General features: G+C 37.7%; 1 protein-coding gene and 1 long non-coding RNA gene across 2 annotated transcripts in view; one reads left to right on the forward strand and one right to left on the reverse strand.

Moving 5' to 3' along the window:
• The window catches only part of RALYL (RALY RNA binding protein like), a 701,413-nt gene extending 700,039 nt beyond the window's left edge, over positions 1–1,374 (reverse strand). The window contains 3 exon segments of the mRNA XM_047725116.1: positions 844–1,237; positions 1,239–1,320; positions 1,322–1,374. Of these exon segments, the coding sequence (XP_047581072.1) occupies positions 844–1,237; positions 1,239–1,320; positions 1,322–1,374 (529 nt within the window).
• An 11,319-nt stretch (positions 1,375–12,693) lies between these two features.
• On the forward strand, positions 12,694–18,876 carry LOC125099262 (uncharacterized). Its single transcript, XR_007127072.1, has 3 exons — positions 12,694–12,834; positions 16,681–16,843; positions 18,832–18,876. It is a non-coding gene; the product is annotated as an uncharacterized LOC125099262 (long non-coding RNA).
• Positions 18,877–19,771: the final 895 nt, after the last annotated feature.

Genomic DNA, 19,771 nt, shown 5'->3' on the forward strand with positions numbered 1-19,771 from the left:
TTGCAGCAGCTGAGGTGACAGACTTAGAGAAACATTTGTTGTAAAAGCCATAGTGTAAGTAATTAACCCATTTGTTATGGACCCTTTTGTATGCTGGAATTTGTTTTGTCTATAAATACCCTATAGGAAAACTTAATTTTAGAAGTATTTGCTTTATATTTACTTTAACAGAATTCAAATTATATACATATGACAAATTTAAGGCTGAACTTCTCATTTAAGGAAAAAAAAATCAAAGCCTCTAAATCAAATCACTTAAATAATAGTTACCCTCCAGATTTCAAGATTTAAAGTATGACAAGAAATTTGTTTGGACAGCAAGTTTTCCAGCAGATTCTGTCACTATGTTTAAGTACAGAAAAGGCTTTTTATTACCAACTGGTACATCTCCAAAAAGCGGTGCTAGATGATACTGGAAATATGTAACAGAACAATCATAACACATCTTAAACTCCACAGAATACCGTCAACACAGTACTGTAATGTTACCAATACACCGGAATCAATCACACCATAACCAACCCCTACCCCTTGCCCTGTGCTCAGTTCTCAGGGGGAAACCTCAGGTGGTTAAAAATCGGGGGAAAAACACTGTCCCTTTAAAACTTAAATAAAAGGCTATTTTGTACCTTAGGGGTGTAGTCTCATTAATGCAAACTAACAGTTACGTTCTCAATATTAAACCCAACTGACCACCACAGAAACTATTTCCCCAACCCCTGGAAGACGCCAGCGAGCACTTAAAACCAAAGCAACGCAAAAGGGAAAGAAAAGATCCAAAGACAACACCACTAAGAAAGCAAAACCCTTTGGAACAAGCAAAACGGGCCGGGAAAGACCTACTGCGTTGTTTACTCGTGGCAAAGAGGAGGAGCAGGAGTTGAGCGTGCGGGGGCTGGTGCCATCCTCGGGGATCTGGAAATGTCTCGAGCTCCCTGCCCGCATGGCCAGCAGCCAGCCCCTTCGGAAGGTGCTGCCCCTGCCGCTTCTCCCCACGCCTCCCCGGCGCTCCGAGGGGCTGCCCCAGCTGACCCGTACCGCGTCCTCGGCCCTCGCCCCTCCTGCTCTGCAAGTGGCCCTCGGAGAACTTACAGGGCCCGCGTCCCCAGCCGGCGCCGCCAGCGGCGCAGACACCGCCCGCCTCGGAGATGACCTGGGCGCAGCCTGGGGAGGGACAGTATTTTGCGCACATCCAAAAACGATCCCGAAGCAGGGAACGGACTTTGGCTTTCCCTAAGCTCCCGGCACGGCTTTCCCCACGGCGGGCTCGGACACTGCCCGGAGACGCGCGCGCGCACATACACACGCGCGCACACACACACACACACACGCACAGACACACACAGCTTTCTTTGCCAGGACCAGCGTTGCCATTGCAAACCCGGGAAACGCCTCCAAGGGGACCAAGTACCTGCTCTCTGCGAGCTGCTCAGCTGTTCACTTCATCCTCCGTTGACAAGGAAACCAAACCGCACTTCATTTTTTTTTTTTCCAGAAAAACCTTCCACTGCCATCATTTGAAAATTGATTTATGGGGAGGGGATGGGGAGGAAGAAGGGATAATATATAGATATCAGGATATCTATCATAAAATTATCTCGGTTTTTTAAAAAATTCAAATGTGCAAAAGTCACAGTTAATATAAAGGAGGAAAAAAGTATTTTGCTTAAAAATTATCCCAGTAACCAGCTGCAAGAAAAGTTTCATGTTATCAATGGGTGTCAAAAACAGGAGGGAAAAAAACGAAATTGTTCTCACCGGCTTCCAAAAACAGCACAAAAAAAACCAGAAAATTAATTTCTTTTTTTTTTGCTCATTGGTTTGCACCAGTATTGCAAAACCACAAACTTGTAAACACTGCCGTAAAATCCCACCTATACAAAAATCTTATCAGAAAAAAGAGTATGCAAAAAAAAAAAAGAGTTAGAAACATGCTTTTTATTTTTACAAAGGAAAAAAAATAGGCACCATACTTCACATCGCTTTTTCCATAAAACCAGTTGCATATTTTGCTGGACTTGGGAGTCGCTCCCAGCGGGCACGGTCGCCACGGACTCCCAGACACAGCGCCTTGTCTACAGAACCATCGCATGCTAGAAAAACTTGGATTCAGGAAAAGGCTCAAAACCATGCTCCTCCAGCTTTCCCAAATATAAACAATAATCAAAGAAGTGGAAAAAAAAGAAGAAAAACAAAAACAAAAAAAAAGGACAAAAAAAAAAGAATAGGACAAGAATGTCACTGAGAAGGTACTCACCGAGCGGGAGTAAAATGTTGGAATAAAAATGAGATTTAGTATAAAATACAGTATGGCGGTGGAAGAAGGAATGAAGCGCGTTTTTTTCTCTCAGTCTCTGCCTCAGGCACTGACACGTGACTCGGAGCCAGGCTGACTTGCAGGCAGCCGGGAAGGACCGAGGCTGCGAGGGGGAAGCCCCACGGAGCCCAACTCCGGCGGCGAGGCGGCGGCGACGGGAAGTCCGGCGCTTGGGAGCGGTAGCACCAGTAGCGGCAGCCGCGGTAGCGGCAACGGCAGCTCCCGGCTAGGCTGCCTCCGCTGTGAGCCCAGACGAGCAGGTGCCCCTCACGCTGAGGCTGAGCACACGCACACGCACACGCAAGACAGGCAGGGCGCCGGCGAGAGGGGGAGCGGAGCGGGGTTGGGCCGGAGGCGCGCAGCTGCCGCTGCCTCTGCTGCCGCTGCCGCTATTACTGCTGCTGTTGCTGCTGCTGCTGTTGCTGCCGCCGCTGCCCCCACCGCCGCCGCCGGCTCCGGTGGGGAGCGCGTGTTCTGGGGCAGTTCTGGGCGTGCTGATCAAACGCCTTAGAGGATGTGAACAACTTGCTGCTCACCTCAAAGTTGCTGTTGCTTGCCACTTGTTTATGCATTCATCTTTTTTTTTTTTTTTTAAATCTTAAGGTAGTTACCTGGGGAGAGATCCCACCCCTTTCTCTCCCGAAGTTTCACTATTAAATCCCTATTCAACTCATTCATTTTTTTTTTTCCTCCCTGATTTCCCATTTCTCATCCCTCCTAAGCTGCCTTTGCCTCTGCTGTTCCCTTCCCCTAGATCTGCGCTTCCCCCTCAGGGTTCTCAGGGAACCTGGCGCAGCGCGATACTGGGGGCGTTGTCTCAGGCTAAGCCACAGTCCGTCTTTATTGCCATCAGAACGCGCAGCGTCTCTTCTGCCGCCGCCAAAGAATGTTTGCACTTTGAAATACAAAACAAAATCTCTCATTTAGGAAACCCCGTTCCGGGTTTCTTTTTGCGGGTTGCAGAGCAATGGGTGGGGGCACGGGTGTCGTTAATTTATTCATTCGTGGACCGAGCATTGTTTGTTTTGTCTGCGTGTGCGCGCATGCTTCCAAGCCCGTATGGAAGGCTTCGCGGGTCCATACTCCATGGCAGAGGCTCCTGCCTGACTCTTGCTCAAGTTGTGGGCTGGGGCTGGAAGTCAAAGGAGAGGTTCAAGGCAAACAAGTGAGTCCATTGTGTAAGTGCTCTCTGGGAGGGAGTGAGCACTTGGCGGTCGAGAGGGGGAGACGTGCACCAGGAGAGAGGCGGTGGCGCAGCCCTCGGGAGCCCAGGTGGCTGATCCGCTGATTCTGAAGGTGAGGGCGAAAGAGGGATTTCTCCACCTAGTAGCTGGTTTAGGGTGCCCATCGCCTGAACAAAGATTCTACCAGCCAGTTGCTGGTTGTGTTGGGATTCTTCTACTGCTGCCTGTTGAAGAATCAGCTTTCTGGGCGCCGGAACACATCTACTTTCCTCATTTTTGTGCAATACTAACATCAGGACCATTTCCCCGTGCTGCTCTGAATCTGGATTGTGTAGAATTAATTGGCATCTCTGTGTTTGAGAATGAACAATTAACACAGTTCCGCAGTTCACAGACTGCTGCCCCTGATCTTTATCTCAATGTTTCTAATGTTGACATTTAAGATAAAATGCCTCCATCCGAGATGATCTAACCTGGACAATTCTGAAAATTAAGTACACATCCATTATAGAGAGCTTCAACTGCAAATATGTTTCTCAAACATTCTGGTCAGAATTCATTGACCAAATAAAGTATTAATCCACAATTTAAATAATAGAGATTTTAAAATAACCATTACAATGTCATTAAACATTTATTTTGGTGAGTTGCCAACTCTACACCCACTTATTATACATACATTAGAGTAAGGATTGCTGATTAGAAATAGTTACTGAAAAAGATGAATGCATCAAGGTGGATTTGGTAACTTCAGAAGGCTCTTGGAGTTCCATTGGGAAATCATAGGGTTTTAAGCTGGATAATACAGATCAAGTGTGCTTTTCTCTGCAAAACATGTTGGGCTTCTTTTTTTTTAAATGAGATCTCTTCACACGTGGTCTTTTTCTTCCCTGAGTCATGAATTAATTTTGTCTGCCATTAAAACTTAGTTTGCTAAATTTTCCAATTTTTTTCTTCCATGTCAAAAAATACCTGATTCTAAAAATATAAGAAAAAAATACTATCTCAATGCATATTTCCCATCACCTATATCACAGCAGTATTCAAATGTGAGAAACTTCATTTTAAAAAGGAGTTCTGAAACTTTCAACTAGCCTGGGCAATGCCAGGGTTTTGAAGAGTTATGCAAGAAGAACTTTGAAAAACAAGCTGTTTAGAATTACACTGCAGTAATGGCCGTCAGCCAATCACAGTGATTGTCAGGCTTTTATTATTCAATAAAATGACTCCCCTTTATGTTGAATGCAGTTCTGCTGAAGAAAAAGCAAGACATCAATATCCTCCCTGTATATTTCCCATTTGCTTACATAATTACAGTGTGGTGCTCAAAATATTCCACTTATTTTATTTCCATGTGCCATTCTCACCTTTTAGGTTACATCACCTCACAAAAACTTAGATTAAAAGAACTAGTATTTACTAAGCATAGCTTCTCATTTTGTTTTTGTAACTGCTCTAGAACACTGATATTATTATACTCATTTTACAGATTAGGAAAATTAAGTCAGATAATTAAAGTAATTTTCCAAGGATCCCATGGTTAATACATATTACAGGTGAGTCTGAACCAACATTGTATCTGGTTTTACAGCTAGAATAAAATATTTCAAAAAAAAAAAAACCCATGAAAGATAGTAAGTACTTTGAAAAATTAACAAATGCATGATATTCTGAATAAATGAAGTAGATTTAAAACAAATTTGTGGGAATTGGTTGGCTATATTATTCATCACAAATAGTAGTAGTACATGTTGTTTTCATTCATTATTTTGATGCCATAAAACACAAGGAGAGGAAAGAAACCTTCAAAAGGAGAAATTAATAACTTACTTTTTTCTTTAACAAAAATCTGTGTACAAGATTTGGTCATGTATTTCCTGGTGACATTCTCAGGAGATAAGTGTAGAAATTTCAAAAAGCAAACTTGCAATTGTGAACTGTTCCTTTGATATCTATACTGAAATAAATCATGTAGGATTCATAACTAAAGAGTGTACTAGATTTAAGATAAGACAAATAAATGATGTTTGAGGAACTCTATTTTGAAATCTAGTCTACATAATCTCAACCTTTTCCCTTTAGAAAATATTGAAGATACATGAATTATATATACATATGCATATTTTACATATAAATTTATGCTTAGAAATTACGCATTACAGCATCATGGTTTCAATGTACACTTTTATAGCCAATGGCCTCAACTCATTTTCTCTTGTTTTACTTAATAACTTTTTCACAATTTAGTGATTTTTAAATTTTGATTTTTTTTTCATTGTATGTCCTATTTCTACCAATGAATATGCTTCACTTCTGCTTCTCTTTCCTTTACTGGTGTCCTTTATCTTTTCTAGTATTTCAATTGGAGTAACTATAAATACCACAACTCATGAAATAATTTGCACATATAAAGAGTGACTAGTAGATATAAAAATAAACAGTAAAGATATAACATAGCATGAGTAAAGTAAGGAAGAGCTATCAAAATTTCCATGTAATTTCATTTTTAATACTTATTTCACTCTTCAGTGTTTTATGGAATCCAAAATTTCAGATTTGGAGAGTAAAACATGTCAACATTTCTTATGATTTATGTACTCTTATGTTTATTTTCATACAAATTAAAAATATGAAAATTGCTAAGAAAATTAATTTTAAACAAATTAATGTCTTCTATTATTCTTACTTTGAATGTGTTTATTTTGCGTTAAATAGATTGAGTATAGTTTTACGCTAAAGTAGCCTCTGGCAAGTGACAAGAGGGTATACACAGAAAGCTCTGATGAGTTTTCTCATAAATACAATTTAGTCACAGAGAGGGGGAAAAAAGCAGCACATGACATGTTCAGTGTTCTGCACCATTTGTTATTTTTCATTGATTACTGATCTGACAATCATTCATTCTAAAGAGGATACAAAATATGTCAGTTTATAAATTTATAAGCTGTAAATCCAAGATATCTCTTTAGATTTGAAGAGTTAAAGATGAAAATGTGGCAATCTTACAGCAAGAAATAGACCTCTGAAAATGTACTAAAGGTGAAAATATTAAGTTAGTTTTAAAACACCTTATTATGTATTGATATAATACAAGCATATAAGAAGCCTGAAGGAAACCAAAAAAAAAAAAGAAAAGAAAAGGGATTTATGCAAAACAAAAGTGGGAAATTTCATGTAAAGGAAAAATACATTCCATTTAATAACTACTTATTGTGTTTTACGTGCTGGACATATGTACTATTATAAAATCCTCAAAATCAGAAACTGAGATTCTGAAAGACTATGTCCAGGGACAGAGGACAAAAATAGAATGGTAAGGAGCTTTCATATCTAGTGAGATAGCTAACGACCACTCAAGAGAAAAAGTAACTCTAATGACCAAGTTACATACATCATAGAGCTAAGAAATTGAGAATATGATTGGGGGTGAGGGAGGAAAATAGAGAAGAGCAAAAGGGATGAATAGAAAGAAAGAGAGGAAGTTAAGAGAGAGGAGAAGAAGGAGGAAAATAAATTGTAAAACCAAAAGCACTGGGTGCGGGGCCTGGAAAATCTCCCTTTAAAAAAATGTTTGAGAAATAGAAGACAAGTGCAAACACTGGACAGATCTAGGTCATACAGATGAGTCCTAAAAGACATGTGACAAAAAGTACATTTGAAAACTATTGCAGACTTTAGAATATGTTTCCTTAGTGAAACTAAATGTTGTCTGAAAACTTTAGAAAACAATCTTGCTGAGGTTAACAAAACTATGTACCAGAGGAAGTCAGATTTTTAATAAGAAAAAGAGAATCATAAAGAGCTATCTTCATTTGTGTTGAAAACTTAAGAGATTTATTTATCCTAATGATCCCAACTGATAGCAGAGGACAATACGATTTCATTGGAAAATTAATTCTGCCTATAGAGAACAATCTTGAAGATGTATGAGAGGAAACTGACATTTTATTGTCTACCGATAAGACCTTAGACTCAAAGATAAGAAGTAGCTTATATATAAATACAGTGATGTTGTACTGTTATTGTTATGATTATCCTGTTGATTTTTTTCTCTTTTCTTACTTGTTTTAATTTTTAAAACCTGGGTTTAGAAATGATATATATTTAAAAATCAATAATAAATTAATTGTCTGGATTGTTTTTTCTTTGAAGTAAGGGTTATTCATTTGTTGCTTATTTAGAGATTATAGCATTCAAGAGATGAAGGCATGAGATTAGTTGGTTATTATCAAGTCTCAGGGTCCTATCAATAAGAGGCATTTCTAATTTCCATGAAATTTAATAAGTTATTTACTTCTATTAATACAAAGCTTCCATCTTGAAAACAAAATTTTCCTAGGAATGAAATTAAGTGTTTTCAAAAGCCAGATATGTACAGTGGAATCAGGGTACCTGGGTGGCTCAGTCGGTTAAGTGTCTGCCTTTGGCTAAGGTCATGATCTCATGGGTCCTGGGATGGAGCCCAGCCCACCAGACTGTCTGCTCAGTGGAGAGCCTGCTTCCCCCTCTCTCTCTGCCTGCCTCTCTGCCTACTTGTGATCTCTCTCTCTCTGTGTCAAATAAATAAATAAAATCTTTAATTTAATTTTTTTAAAAGTACAGTGGAATCATTTTATGTTGAGAAATCATGAATAACACACTCTGCAAACCTCTACTACAAAGTTGAACACTTGAATAATCAGTATTTGTTCATGCACATCTTTTGTACTAATGAATGTATGAAAAGACATTTGGTTAACAAGGGGCACCTGGGTTGCTCAGTGGTTAAGCATCTGTCTTCAGCTCAGGTTATGATCCTAGGGTCCTGGGATCAAGCCCCAAGTTGGGCTCCTTGCTTGGCTGGGAGCCTGCTTCTCCCTTTCCTTCTCCCGGCTGTTCTGCCTGCTTGTGCTCTCTCTCTCTCTCTCTCTGTCAAATAAATAAATAAATAAATAAATAATATTAAGAATGATTATAATAAATAGTTATACCTGATGTGTAGTATGCATAAAAATCTATATCTTCCAGATTCTATTTTTGGTCTCATTGAAAAACTAACAGGTTATTTTTTAATAATTTTTCTCTTTTATATTCTTAATTTACTCTGATATTCTCTACTCTCTTTTTTATTTCTGTCTCAGAACTCAAGCCTCTTCTATCTTTCTATACATATTCAGAGCATATATGTGGGGAAGAGTTAATATTAATACATTAATTCCTTGACTTTTACTTTGATTCATGGACATCCTTTGTACTAGCAAATGTGTGAATAGACATTAGGTTAAAAAAATTATTTAGGAAATAGTCAATGATATATGTGATATGTATATTACTGTGTTCCCCGGATTCCTTTTTTCCCCCATGCATGTCTCCCTTCTCAATGTAGAGAGGGGTCAAAGTTGTTAAGTTTTAAAAAGATCACAGCTCTTGGCTGTTGGCTTCAGGGTAGTAAATTATTTGTTATTTTATTCATTTAAAGCTCCAGAGAAACCAAGAGCAAAGATCAAACACAGACTTTCCAAATAAAAGTATAATGATCTACTAGTAGGCCACTGGGCAAAATATGAATATTTCAAACTACAAACTTATAAATACACAAACATTCCAGTTAGGTCTCACATCAGAGAGAACCAGTACACTGTTTATTACAAGCACTCACATATCCTTGCATGAGTGCCTGTCACAGACACATTTATCTTTACAAATTACATAAAATCAAATGAAGGACTTTTCTCTATTGTCACATAACTATAAAAAGATTTCATTAAAATTTTATATACATCATTTTTGCTTGTTTTCAAAGAGAATGGATAACTGATTAAAAAAATAAACAAAAAATAAAAAAAATAAACAGAATATTTTATTAGTAGTATCTAAATCAACTGTGTTCAAAACCCAGGAGATGAAAAATGAATGTAAATTCCAGACAAAATTTAATCTTTAAAATTGATACTTGTCGTTTTTCTTGCAATTAAAGTTGGTTTCTAAATTTCTTTTGTCATTTGTCCAACAGAAGATAGAACATGTTTTAAGGCTTATAAGAAGAAATCAACATTCTTCAAACGTTACCAAGACATAGTAAATTTTAAGGACTATTATAGAAATATTATAGTATACCAAATGAAAGTTAACAAAGAGAAAACCAGGCTAACAAATTAAAACTTAAATGCCTGATTCAAGAATATATTACTTTTTGGTAGGGGAGGTGGGGGGAGGAAAGATTTTGCAGATAAAATTTTGTTAAAAAGTAATGCATCTCCTAATTTTCCTCCAGCAACCTAGTGAGAATAGAAAAAAACTCTATTGTTTAACGATATGTTTCTGGAATAGAAGAGTTATAGTAACTGATAAAACTAGAATCTTTTCTGCTTAGAAAGGATCATTATTAGGATCCTGAAAAATAATACATCATAATTTTATGTTGACATAAACGTTATTTATAAAGTATTTTTCTTATCACAAAAAAAATCTGGTGATTATAGTAGTGAATTGACGAGTATAACACTCAAATCGATAAACAGATTAGGTAAGTAAATAGACTATTAAAACTTGAACAATTTATTCATTCACTTCCTGTAAGCTGTTTACAATTTAAAAGTGATAAAAACATTCATTTACTATTATGAAATAAATTTATTGTGTTAGGGAAATGTTACTTTGGAGTCTTAAAATATATGAATATTTGCAAATTATCCATCAGTATTTAAAATTACTTCTTAACCTATTCAGGCAAGGTTAGGGATGCGTAACAGGTAAAAGTTGATAACATTATCTTAAAGCTGAGACTTTTTGTTAACATGACTCTGAAAATGTACTCAAAGACACCTGTGCTTCAGTTCACTTTTCCAGGAGGCACTGACAATATGGATCATAAAAGACATTCAAAAATCTCATAATTTGATTTCTTTATTCCAGTCTCAAATTAAACTTAAGCGGAATCAATGTATATCACATGTAAAGATTCTTGATATTTTATATTCAGACTAAGATATAAAGTAAGATTTTGTTTATTGAGACTCGTTCATTCATTTGTGTTTTTTCAAAACATGATTTTAAGGAAGATTTTTTTTTTTAAAGAATTTATTTATTTAGGGGTGCCTGGGTGGCTCAGTGGGTTAAAGCCTCTGCCTTCAGCTCAGGTCATGATCCCAGAGTCCTGGGATCGAGCCCCACATTGGGCTCTCTGCTCAGCAGGGAGCCTGCTTCCCCCTCTCTCTCTGCCTACTTGTAATCTGTGTCTGTCAAATAAATAATAAATAAAATCTTTAAAAAAAAAGAATTTATTTATTTATTTGGCAGACAGAGATCATAAGTAGGCAGAGAGGCAGGCAGAGAGAGAGAAGTGAAGCAGGCTCCCTGCTGAGCAGAGAGCCCTGATGCAGGGGCTCAACCAGGATCCTGGGCTCATGACCTGAGCTGAAGGCAGAGGCTTTAACCCAGGAGCCACCCCCACGCCCCAAGGAAGATTTTTTTAAATAACAAAAGATTTCTTTAAAAGTTGGAGAGAAATCAATGTACCAGGCACATGGCATGAGTAATTAACAAGATATTAAATTTCCCTCTGAACCTTTGTTTGCATTGACTGATTAGGGAAATATACAGGTTCACCAGGCAGGATTAACTTTATTCTCATGCTGAGATCTCAAAGGAGTTTATTTCTTTATATCTTTGTAATGATGCTTTTGTAATAAAAACAGAGTAATTTTCAAATAAATACTTTGTTAATTTTCTACGAACATTAAGAACATAACATTAAAGTGAAAGTATTTCTCTAGGAATCTATTTCTTTCTATGTTCTAACCATGAGAACCAGGAGTTCATGTATCCCTTCCCTTACACATTTTTAAATATCAGATTTTCAAGCAAGCCTTTCCCAAGTACTGGATCACAGTCAGATTATGGTTGAATTATTTGACAAGTGCCTGAAGTGCTGATAGAGGGTGTTGCTGAATAGATCTCCATATTCTTTAGATACCGGGTGTTCAGAAAGTAGAAATGATATTCTCTGTGAAAATTCAGGTGGAGAATCTCACACAGGTAGAAAACCAGACCACTTCTCCAAACTGTGATGAAGGGTATGTACCAGTAGGTAGGTACAACTGTTTTGCTTTAGAAAACACACACACACACACACACAACTAGGTAATTTAGCTATGCATTCTATGAAGACCTGGAATCCTGTCAAGAGGAAAAATAAAACAAATCAAAACAAAAAAGAATAAGAAGGGTGGGAATATTTTAGGGACAATTATTTCAGTAAGCAGCCCAAACAAAATACAGCTCTGATTAAAAAAAAAAAAAAAAAAGTTTGGGGTTTTTTGTTTTGTTTTGTTTGTTTTTGTTTTAAGATTTTCGTTATTTGAGAAAGAGCAAGTGAGAGACAGCACAAGTAGGGTGAAGGTCAGAGGGAGAAGTAGATTCCCCACTGAGCAGGGAGCCCAACACTGGACTCCTGGATCATGACCTGAGCCAAAGGCAGATGCTTAACCCATTGACCCACCCAGATGCACCAAAACAGCTTTGATTTTTAACAGAACTGCATTCTAAAGAATCTGCCAGGATGTTGAGCTTAAAAGCATTCCCACATGTATCCAAATCCACGTGGCTATTGACGTGATGGAGATTACTTATTACCCTTTTAACAATGCAAGAAGCCTGTCCTAAATAGCAACTTAACAATATTAGGAAACGTTTATTTCTGGTAATAATTACCCAAGACGAGATCACTTTTACAGATGCTGCTAATTTGTGCCCCTCTAAAATGCCAGGGAGCAAAAAATTTCAGAGGCATGTATACCATCATTTATTAATTCATTGATTTCTTTGATCATCTGTGTGTTTCTTTTGGAATCACTATAGAAATGTAAAGATAGAGGGAAATTAAAATGTGCACGTTAGTGCTTCAGCAAAGCTTGACTTTAAACTGAACAAGTTTTTCTCTTCTTCATTCTTAAAGCTTCCCTTTCCTTCACTTGTTTTTCTGTGGAACCCTTTGTTCCAGGAACTCAATATCGATACTGACATCTCGCTGACCTCAACATGTATGCTTAGTAACAAGACTCAAATGGCCAGCATCAAGGCTAGCCCTGAGAGCACCTTGAACACATGACTAACGCAGCTGGCAACACGTATCAGATTCTGAGCGAAACCGGCCAGATCCTGTGTTTTCCTATAAAACCCCTCAGCCTTTAACCTTGGGCCGGCTTACCCTGTTGAAGGCATTAGCTACAGCCATTTTTTGCCTGGCAAAGTGATAAAGTATCTTCCATCTTTATACCCAAGCTCTGTCTTTGTATTATATATTTCGGCTCCGGAGCACAGAAGTCAGTTTGGACAAGACTTTCAGTCATGGAAGTAAGTTTTATTTCAGACATGCAATGCTGTCTACGCTGGGCTCAATGCTGGGAACACAGAGAAGAACAGTTGTTATGCCCAACGCCGCTAGATGAAGGGTGTCCAGTCCTAGCTTTATGGCCTTTTACAAATCCTACCTATGCTTCTCATTCTCTCTCTCTCTCTCTCTCTCTCTCTCTCTCTCTATTTTCCACATTAGGTATCTGCTTCTCCCTTTCAGCTGAAGCCCTTTACACCTCACTGCTCTTTTCTCTCAGCACACAATCTTATCCCCGATGTTATGATTACTGCCAAGCTAAATCTTATAGGATAATTTGGAGTTTTCAAAAATAGGAGGAAGTATAGAGAAGGCAAGTAAGGGCAAGTGAGGGAGGAGTGGGAAGAGAGAGATGGGAAGACCCGAGTGAAAAATCTCCATTGTATAATTGGAAATACTTATCTGGAACTCAAAAGAATGATCTAAACTAGAGCTAATAAATATGGATAAAATCAGCTGAAGTTGTAAGAACCATATGGCACAGATATTATTAGTATCCTCATTTTACAGATGAGGAGAGTGATATACAGACAGGTGATGTGATTTACCCATGGTTACACACTATTCTGTGAAGCCAGGATTCACATTCAGGCAATGTTACTTCATGTTCTTAACAAGCTCGCAAGGGGCACCAACATTTAAGAAGATTGCCAAGGGAGCTGTCAGACGGACTGGAAACCAGGAGAGTTTCAAGAAAGCAGGAGTGGTCAAGAGAGGCAAACACCGATAATTTTTCAAGGGAGAGAAGTGATTTTGTATTGTATCTGACGATACAAAAGAAAAGAATTAGAAAGAGTCTAAAAATCCTTCTTCTGAATACTATAGCTGCAGAGGAACTTGTGGCTATCACTGGGGCTTGAGAAAACAAAACAAAACAAACAAACAAACAAAAACCCCAACCTCACTAGTATTGGTAGGAGAGGTCACTGCTGGTTGATCCTTGAGCTAGATGGGAGGCTCCTTACCCCTTTCCTGTCCTTGAAATGTGCATTGTGCCCTCCTTTCCCCATTAGATGCCATTTTCAGTATGCAGACTTGAGAAAATAGTGTGTTAGTTGAGACCACCTGGACTGGACACACACACGACTGAATGCTGTTAGGGCTTCTTTATAAATTTAAGATTCTAGCGGGCAGGGGCAGAGATCTACTCAGTTTGTAGCCACCCAAGACAAGCCTCCTTTATAGATTTCCCTGCATGCTAAGCCCACCACTTACCAATCTGGCTTGACTCTTTCTTCTGTCTCTCCTTGCCCTCTGTGTATGGGAACAGTTTTATAGTTCACCTAGGGAAACTCCTAAGTTTGTGAACCAAGAAGTGTGGTGACGATAGCATTAGAGAGGTAGGTCTTAAGGCGACACTTGAAGTGACTTTTCAACCAAATTTTGGGAGATTGAGAATAAAAGAAAAAGATAGTTTGTGGCCACCAATTTCCTGGAAAATGGAGGTACCATTGTTTAAAAAGAAAAAAAAAAAGGAAAAACCTGGTATTGGAAAAAGTTAGGCATTATTTTGAGGACACATTGCACTGGATTTGAGAGCAAGTATACAAATGGAAACACTCAGTAGATAAAAACAAAAGTGTGCTTTTTAAAGATTTTATTTATTTATTTAGAGCACAAGTAGCGGGAGGGAGGGGCAAGGAGAGAGAAAGAGAGAGAGAGAAAAAAAGAGAGACTCTCAAACAGATTCTGCCCCTGAGCTCAGAGTCCCACAGGGCTTAATCCCATGACCCCAGTACCCTGAGATCATGACCTGAAATCAGGAGTGACGCTCAACCAACTAAGTCACCCAGATGCCTTGAAAAGTGTGCTTTTAATCATCTAAATTTCTCAGTTGTCTCTTCAGAGCCTTAAGAGCAATTGGCATAGACAAATTGGCACAGATTTTTGAAGCTTTTGAATGGTGGGAATGTCCAAAGACAATACCTCAAGATATCACAGGGACTAAAGTTTCATCAGTCTAGAGTTAAAGACAAGAGGAAGAGAAGGGGTAAATGAAAAAAGAGCTGATAGAGTGTTTAAGTATAGAGCATGGATATGTCAATAATTATTTTTTAGGGGCTCCTGGGTGGCTTAGTGGGTTAAAGCCTCTGCTTTCAGCTCAGGTCATGATCCCAGGGTCCTGGGATCAAGCCCCACATCGGGCTCTCTGCTCAGCAGGGAGCCTGCTTCCCCCTCTCTCTCTGCCTGCCTCTCTGCCTACTCGTGATCTCTGTCTGTCAATTAAATAAATAAAATCTTAAAAAAAAGAAATAATAATTTTTAAATTTTTTTTCAAAAATTTTGTTGCTCAAATAATGTCAACTCTGTATAAAGATGTTCTTACCGTATTTCTTTGATTAAAGGTAGGACATTTTCATATGTTAGCATTTTTTTTTTTAAGATTTATTTATTTTGAGAGAGAGACTATGCAGACATGTCAGGGGATGGGGACAGGGCAGAGGGAGAGGAACTCAGACTCTGTGCAGACCACCTAGCCTGTGGTGCTCCATTCCAGGACCTGGACGTCATGACCGGAGCCGAAATCAGGTGTCAGATGCTTAACCGACTAAGCCACACAAACACCCCACATGTTAATATATTTTAATTAATATACTTCACAACAGATGCATATATTTAACATAGAGGGCTTTTTTTCCCTACTCTTGAGAAGTTTTTGCTAAAAAGGTGTCATGTCTTCCATCTGATATTTTAGAATTTTAAAATGTATTTTATTGATGCAGAATTTCATTTATGATATTTTATTACTATAAAGATGAGAGATTATTTGTTATCCTTCATGTTACCTCAGTTTATGTAAAGAGTGGGAGGTCATAACATATTTAGGGATTGAAGATGCATTAATAATCTATTCAGGGCTCCAGTGGTCGTGGTCTATGAGTATGGATGTGGAGGGTCAGAGGAATAAGCTTGTTTTTTTAATGCCCCAGTTTCCTGCTATGCAAATATCTAGGAGCATTAAAAAGATGACATGCAGATATCTGTTACATATATTGTTAATACTGCCTACATTTATAGTGTGGACAAGTGATGAGGAATAATAATTATAATGAAGCAGTTTTAAACAGGTTCAGGAAGAATTAGCCATAAGGAAGATACTGCTGAGATGCTTATGAAAGTTATGGAGTTGTCCCTTGTGATGTGCTTTGTCAGGCAGAACTAATTATCTGTGGATGATAAGAGAAAATATGGTGAAAAACAGCAGCCATTTCCCATAGCGGGAGTATCCATTTAAAACCCAACAACTCCCTGAACCATGAGATAATTGAAACAGTACCAAAGCTGGCATGAATAACAAGGCATGTACTGTCTTTCTTGGAAAGTGGTGGGGGCAGACAGTGAAAATAACCTCAAACCCATCTCAGAAAAATTATGTTTATTTCTACTGATCGACATTATCCAATTAGAAAAAGAAAGGAGTTATTATATGTACCCCAAATAAGGCTTTCTAACCAGAAAATGAAATTAGCTTGCTTCCGTTTGCAGATGGCATAATCCGATATGTCTCTCAACTTCATACTTGACAAGTTGCACATGAAAGTACACTTTAAAGATGTTTTTAGATGTCTTTGCCTGTTTATTAAGCCAGCAAAATGAACATTTAAGGGTCTTAATAAATGTTTGTTCCAAATTAAAAGAGATCTTATCTAAGAAAACTTAAATATTTTACCCAACTTTCAGAATCCGTATCAATAAGGCCATTATTTTTGAACTGGGGATTCAGTAAATAGTAGCAAAGAATGATTTATAGACTGACTGCTGCCAGTTCTGTCTCATACTGCCCTCCTTCAACATCCCAAAATTTCCAGGGCTGGGACATTGTCTAGAGAGGTCCTCAAGACCCAACAGCCTCTACCGGTCTTTCTGTGGCTGCGTCTTTTTTTATTCCAGTACCAAGACAGCTGCTTCAACTTCAGGCATCACGGCTGCGTTCTGCTGGGGAGGAAGTAGAGAAGGTCAAAAGGCAAAAAGGTAAGGGAAGCCAGAAAGGTGACGATGTCTAACTAGCACTTTAAGGAAATCAAGGCTTTGTTAAGAGATGAAGGTGTGTATTATTGAAGCAACCAGTTCTGTTTGTAAATATGCAAATCTATTATTTGATATTAAGAATAAGAGAAGAGGCATTCTGTGTCTTCTTAGAATTTTTAACTGTATTCATGGTGTATAGCACAGAAACTGCAATGGCAGCACTAATATTGTGTATTTGATAAAGAAATCATCTGAAAATTGCAGAAAATTTAGGGGGAGAAATTTTTTTTTAACTCAGCAGAATTGCTGCTAAAAGCATTTTTGAAGTCAAACATGAAATAAGAAAGGTGAATAAAAATAGTTATTTGCACTTTATCAATTTATTTTCTCTATGTTTTATACTGATTCTCCTTTACCAAAGATAATCAGGAGTTAATTATAAATGGAAACTGGTAAGCCAGATTATAGACAGAAATAAAAAAAGATTGGATATTTCTATTATGATTATTAGAAAAATTTGAGATCTTTTTCCTATATTTAAAATAATGATGAGATATGAATAAGGTTTTCATATGTTTTATTTTGAATGTTCATTTCTTTGTTCCTGCTGAATTCCTAAAGAGGGACAGTGTAAGTTCCTGTGAACTTCATCGCTATTCATGTATTCTTTTCTTTTCTACTGACTAACTCCACATCTCTTCAGAAAGGCAGCATATTTGAGTTTATAATGACACCAATAACTTACATGCAACCTGCAAGTAGCAATCTGAAACCAACTTAAAATCAGGAGATTTCACCAATCACTTCTTTAAATGGGATTTTTTTTTTCTTTAAAGAAGAATACATATGCTAAGGAATGAGCAAACTTATTCGGGTATTCACAAACGATAGTAACACTAAAATATTAAGAAGGAATAGTCATTAGAGTATAAACTTATTAATGCTGACTAGCATTGTAATTATAACAGCTCACATAATATTCTAAAACAGGTAAGTCTATTCTTCTCAAATGTGATGCCCATTTATGAAAAGAGAAAAATATCTACTCCTGCCCTGCCCCGCCATCACCAGAAACGAACTGTCAAAATATATAAGGTAAAGTATATGGATGTAAAAGGATATTTATAAATTTCTCTGTGTTGTGGAAAAATAATGGAACTGTCTGGTAAAGAAAAAAAAACATCCTTTTAGCAAAAAGAGTCAAATTTTCCAGCCAATCTTTGAAAAATAACAGTTTTGTAATTCCATTGCTATCTATTACAATGTCTATGTAGTAATTTTGAACAAAATTTCTTTCTTTTAATAGACTGATATTTATAATTTATGGCATTTTCTACGGTATTTGCATTATGGTGTTGAAAATTAGTTAGATACAAATGTGTTGGTAAAATCAAGGTCATAAGTAATGTTGGCACCATTTTAAAGACATCTTATGATCAAGCTGGGTCTATAAGGACACTACTGATGCAAAAAGCTTTTTTTTTGTGTGTGTGTGTTTCTCTAAATAAGCTATTGTAAAGTTATAGTTAGTTTTTGGCTTTTAGATATGTGCCATACACAACAGCCCAAACAAATTTTATATACACGTGTGTAATTTTACAGTGAGGAAATCTTACACACTTAAGAGGAACATCTTGACAGAATAATGTAGAATATATACAACAGAAGGCTCCCTAACTTACATGAACTGAAAAAATGAGACTGATTGAGTAGTTGCCCAGAAAGGGAACATAGCAAAAAGGAGTTAGTTTCTGTGTGGTTAGAAGGAGTCTCACTCACAGAAAGAAAATTTCTGCTGAAGGGAAGAAAGTAACTAAAACAAGATTTTAAATTTTGTTCAATTTCATTTAAAAAGAAAAAAAAAAAGTGTTGTGAGGATGGATCCTGTGTGGTTTGGAGAAGTGATGGGTAACATGATCTTCCAATGAAACGAGTTTGGTAAATTTTATTTTTATTTTTTTAAAAAGAATCTATTTATTTCTTTGACAGAGAGAGAGAGAGAGAGATCAAAAGTACGCAGAGCAGCTGGCGGAGAGAGAGGGGGAAGCAGGCTCCCAGAGAGCCTGATGCGGGACTTGTTTCCAGGACCCTGAGACCATGACCTGAGCTGAAGGCAGAGGCTTAACCCACTAAGCCACCCAGGTGCCCCAGGAGTTAGGTAAATTTTAGATGTAGGAGTTACACTGTGTGGGGTAGAGTGTGCTCCTTTCTAACTGGCAGGGGATTGCTTGATTGACATTTGGGAATTTGGGAGGTGAAATGAACTTAAGTGTGAACCAAACATCACAAATGTGTCCCTGTAATAACTGAGCAAAAGGGTCTGGCTTGGGAGTCTGCAGTCAAAGCAGGTTATTTCTTTGTATCTCTTTCCTTGTCTTGAGAAGCTTGACTCCTTGTCTTTTTATTTCAGAGTGTACTCATTTTTCAAGACCCAAATTTAGTTAAAATCACATTCTAATACTTCAATCATATTAGCAAACAGCAATTTCTTCTTTTGCTGATTCTATTACCCTTATAGTCTGGTTGACTGTATTCAGTTACAAACCAACACCTACAACTTGAAGCACCTGCCCTTCTGACTTTTAACTGGGGCCTTACATTTAGAAAGAATGTTTTTCTCTGTCCAAGTTATGTCATCGGTGTGGCAGGTCTGCCGCAGCTGGCGTTCACATGGGACTCATACTTCCATTTCAGCTACTCCGAGCATTATTGTGATCTCTTGGAGTTATCACCTGGGTTCCCCAAAATGAATTCCATGAATGCCACGTAGCCTGTACGTTTAAGTCCCAAAACTGTTCTCCATTCAGACATTTTCATATTATACAAAAAGAGAAAAAAAGATTATGTGCACTGCTCATTTTGAGTATCTAGTATATTCTATTTGATTTTCCTCCTTATTTAAGAATGTGTTTGTATGTGTGTGTGAGAGAG

This window comes from Lutra lutra, chromosome 4 (assembly GCF_902655055.1).
Source record: "Lutra lutra chromosome 4, mLutLut1.2, whole genome shotgun sequence".
NCBI lineage: Eukaryota > Metazoa > Chordata > Mammalia > Carnivora > Mustelidae > Lutra > Lutra lutra.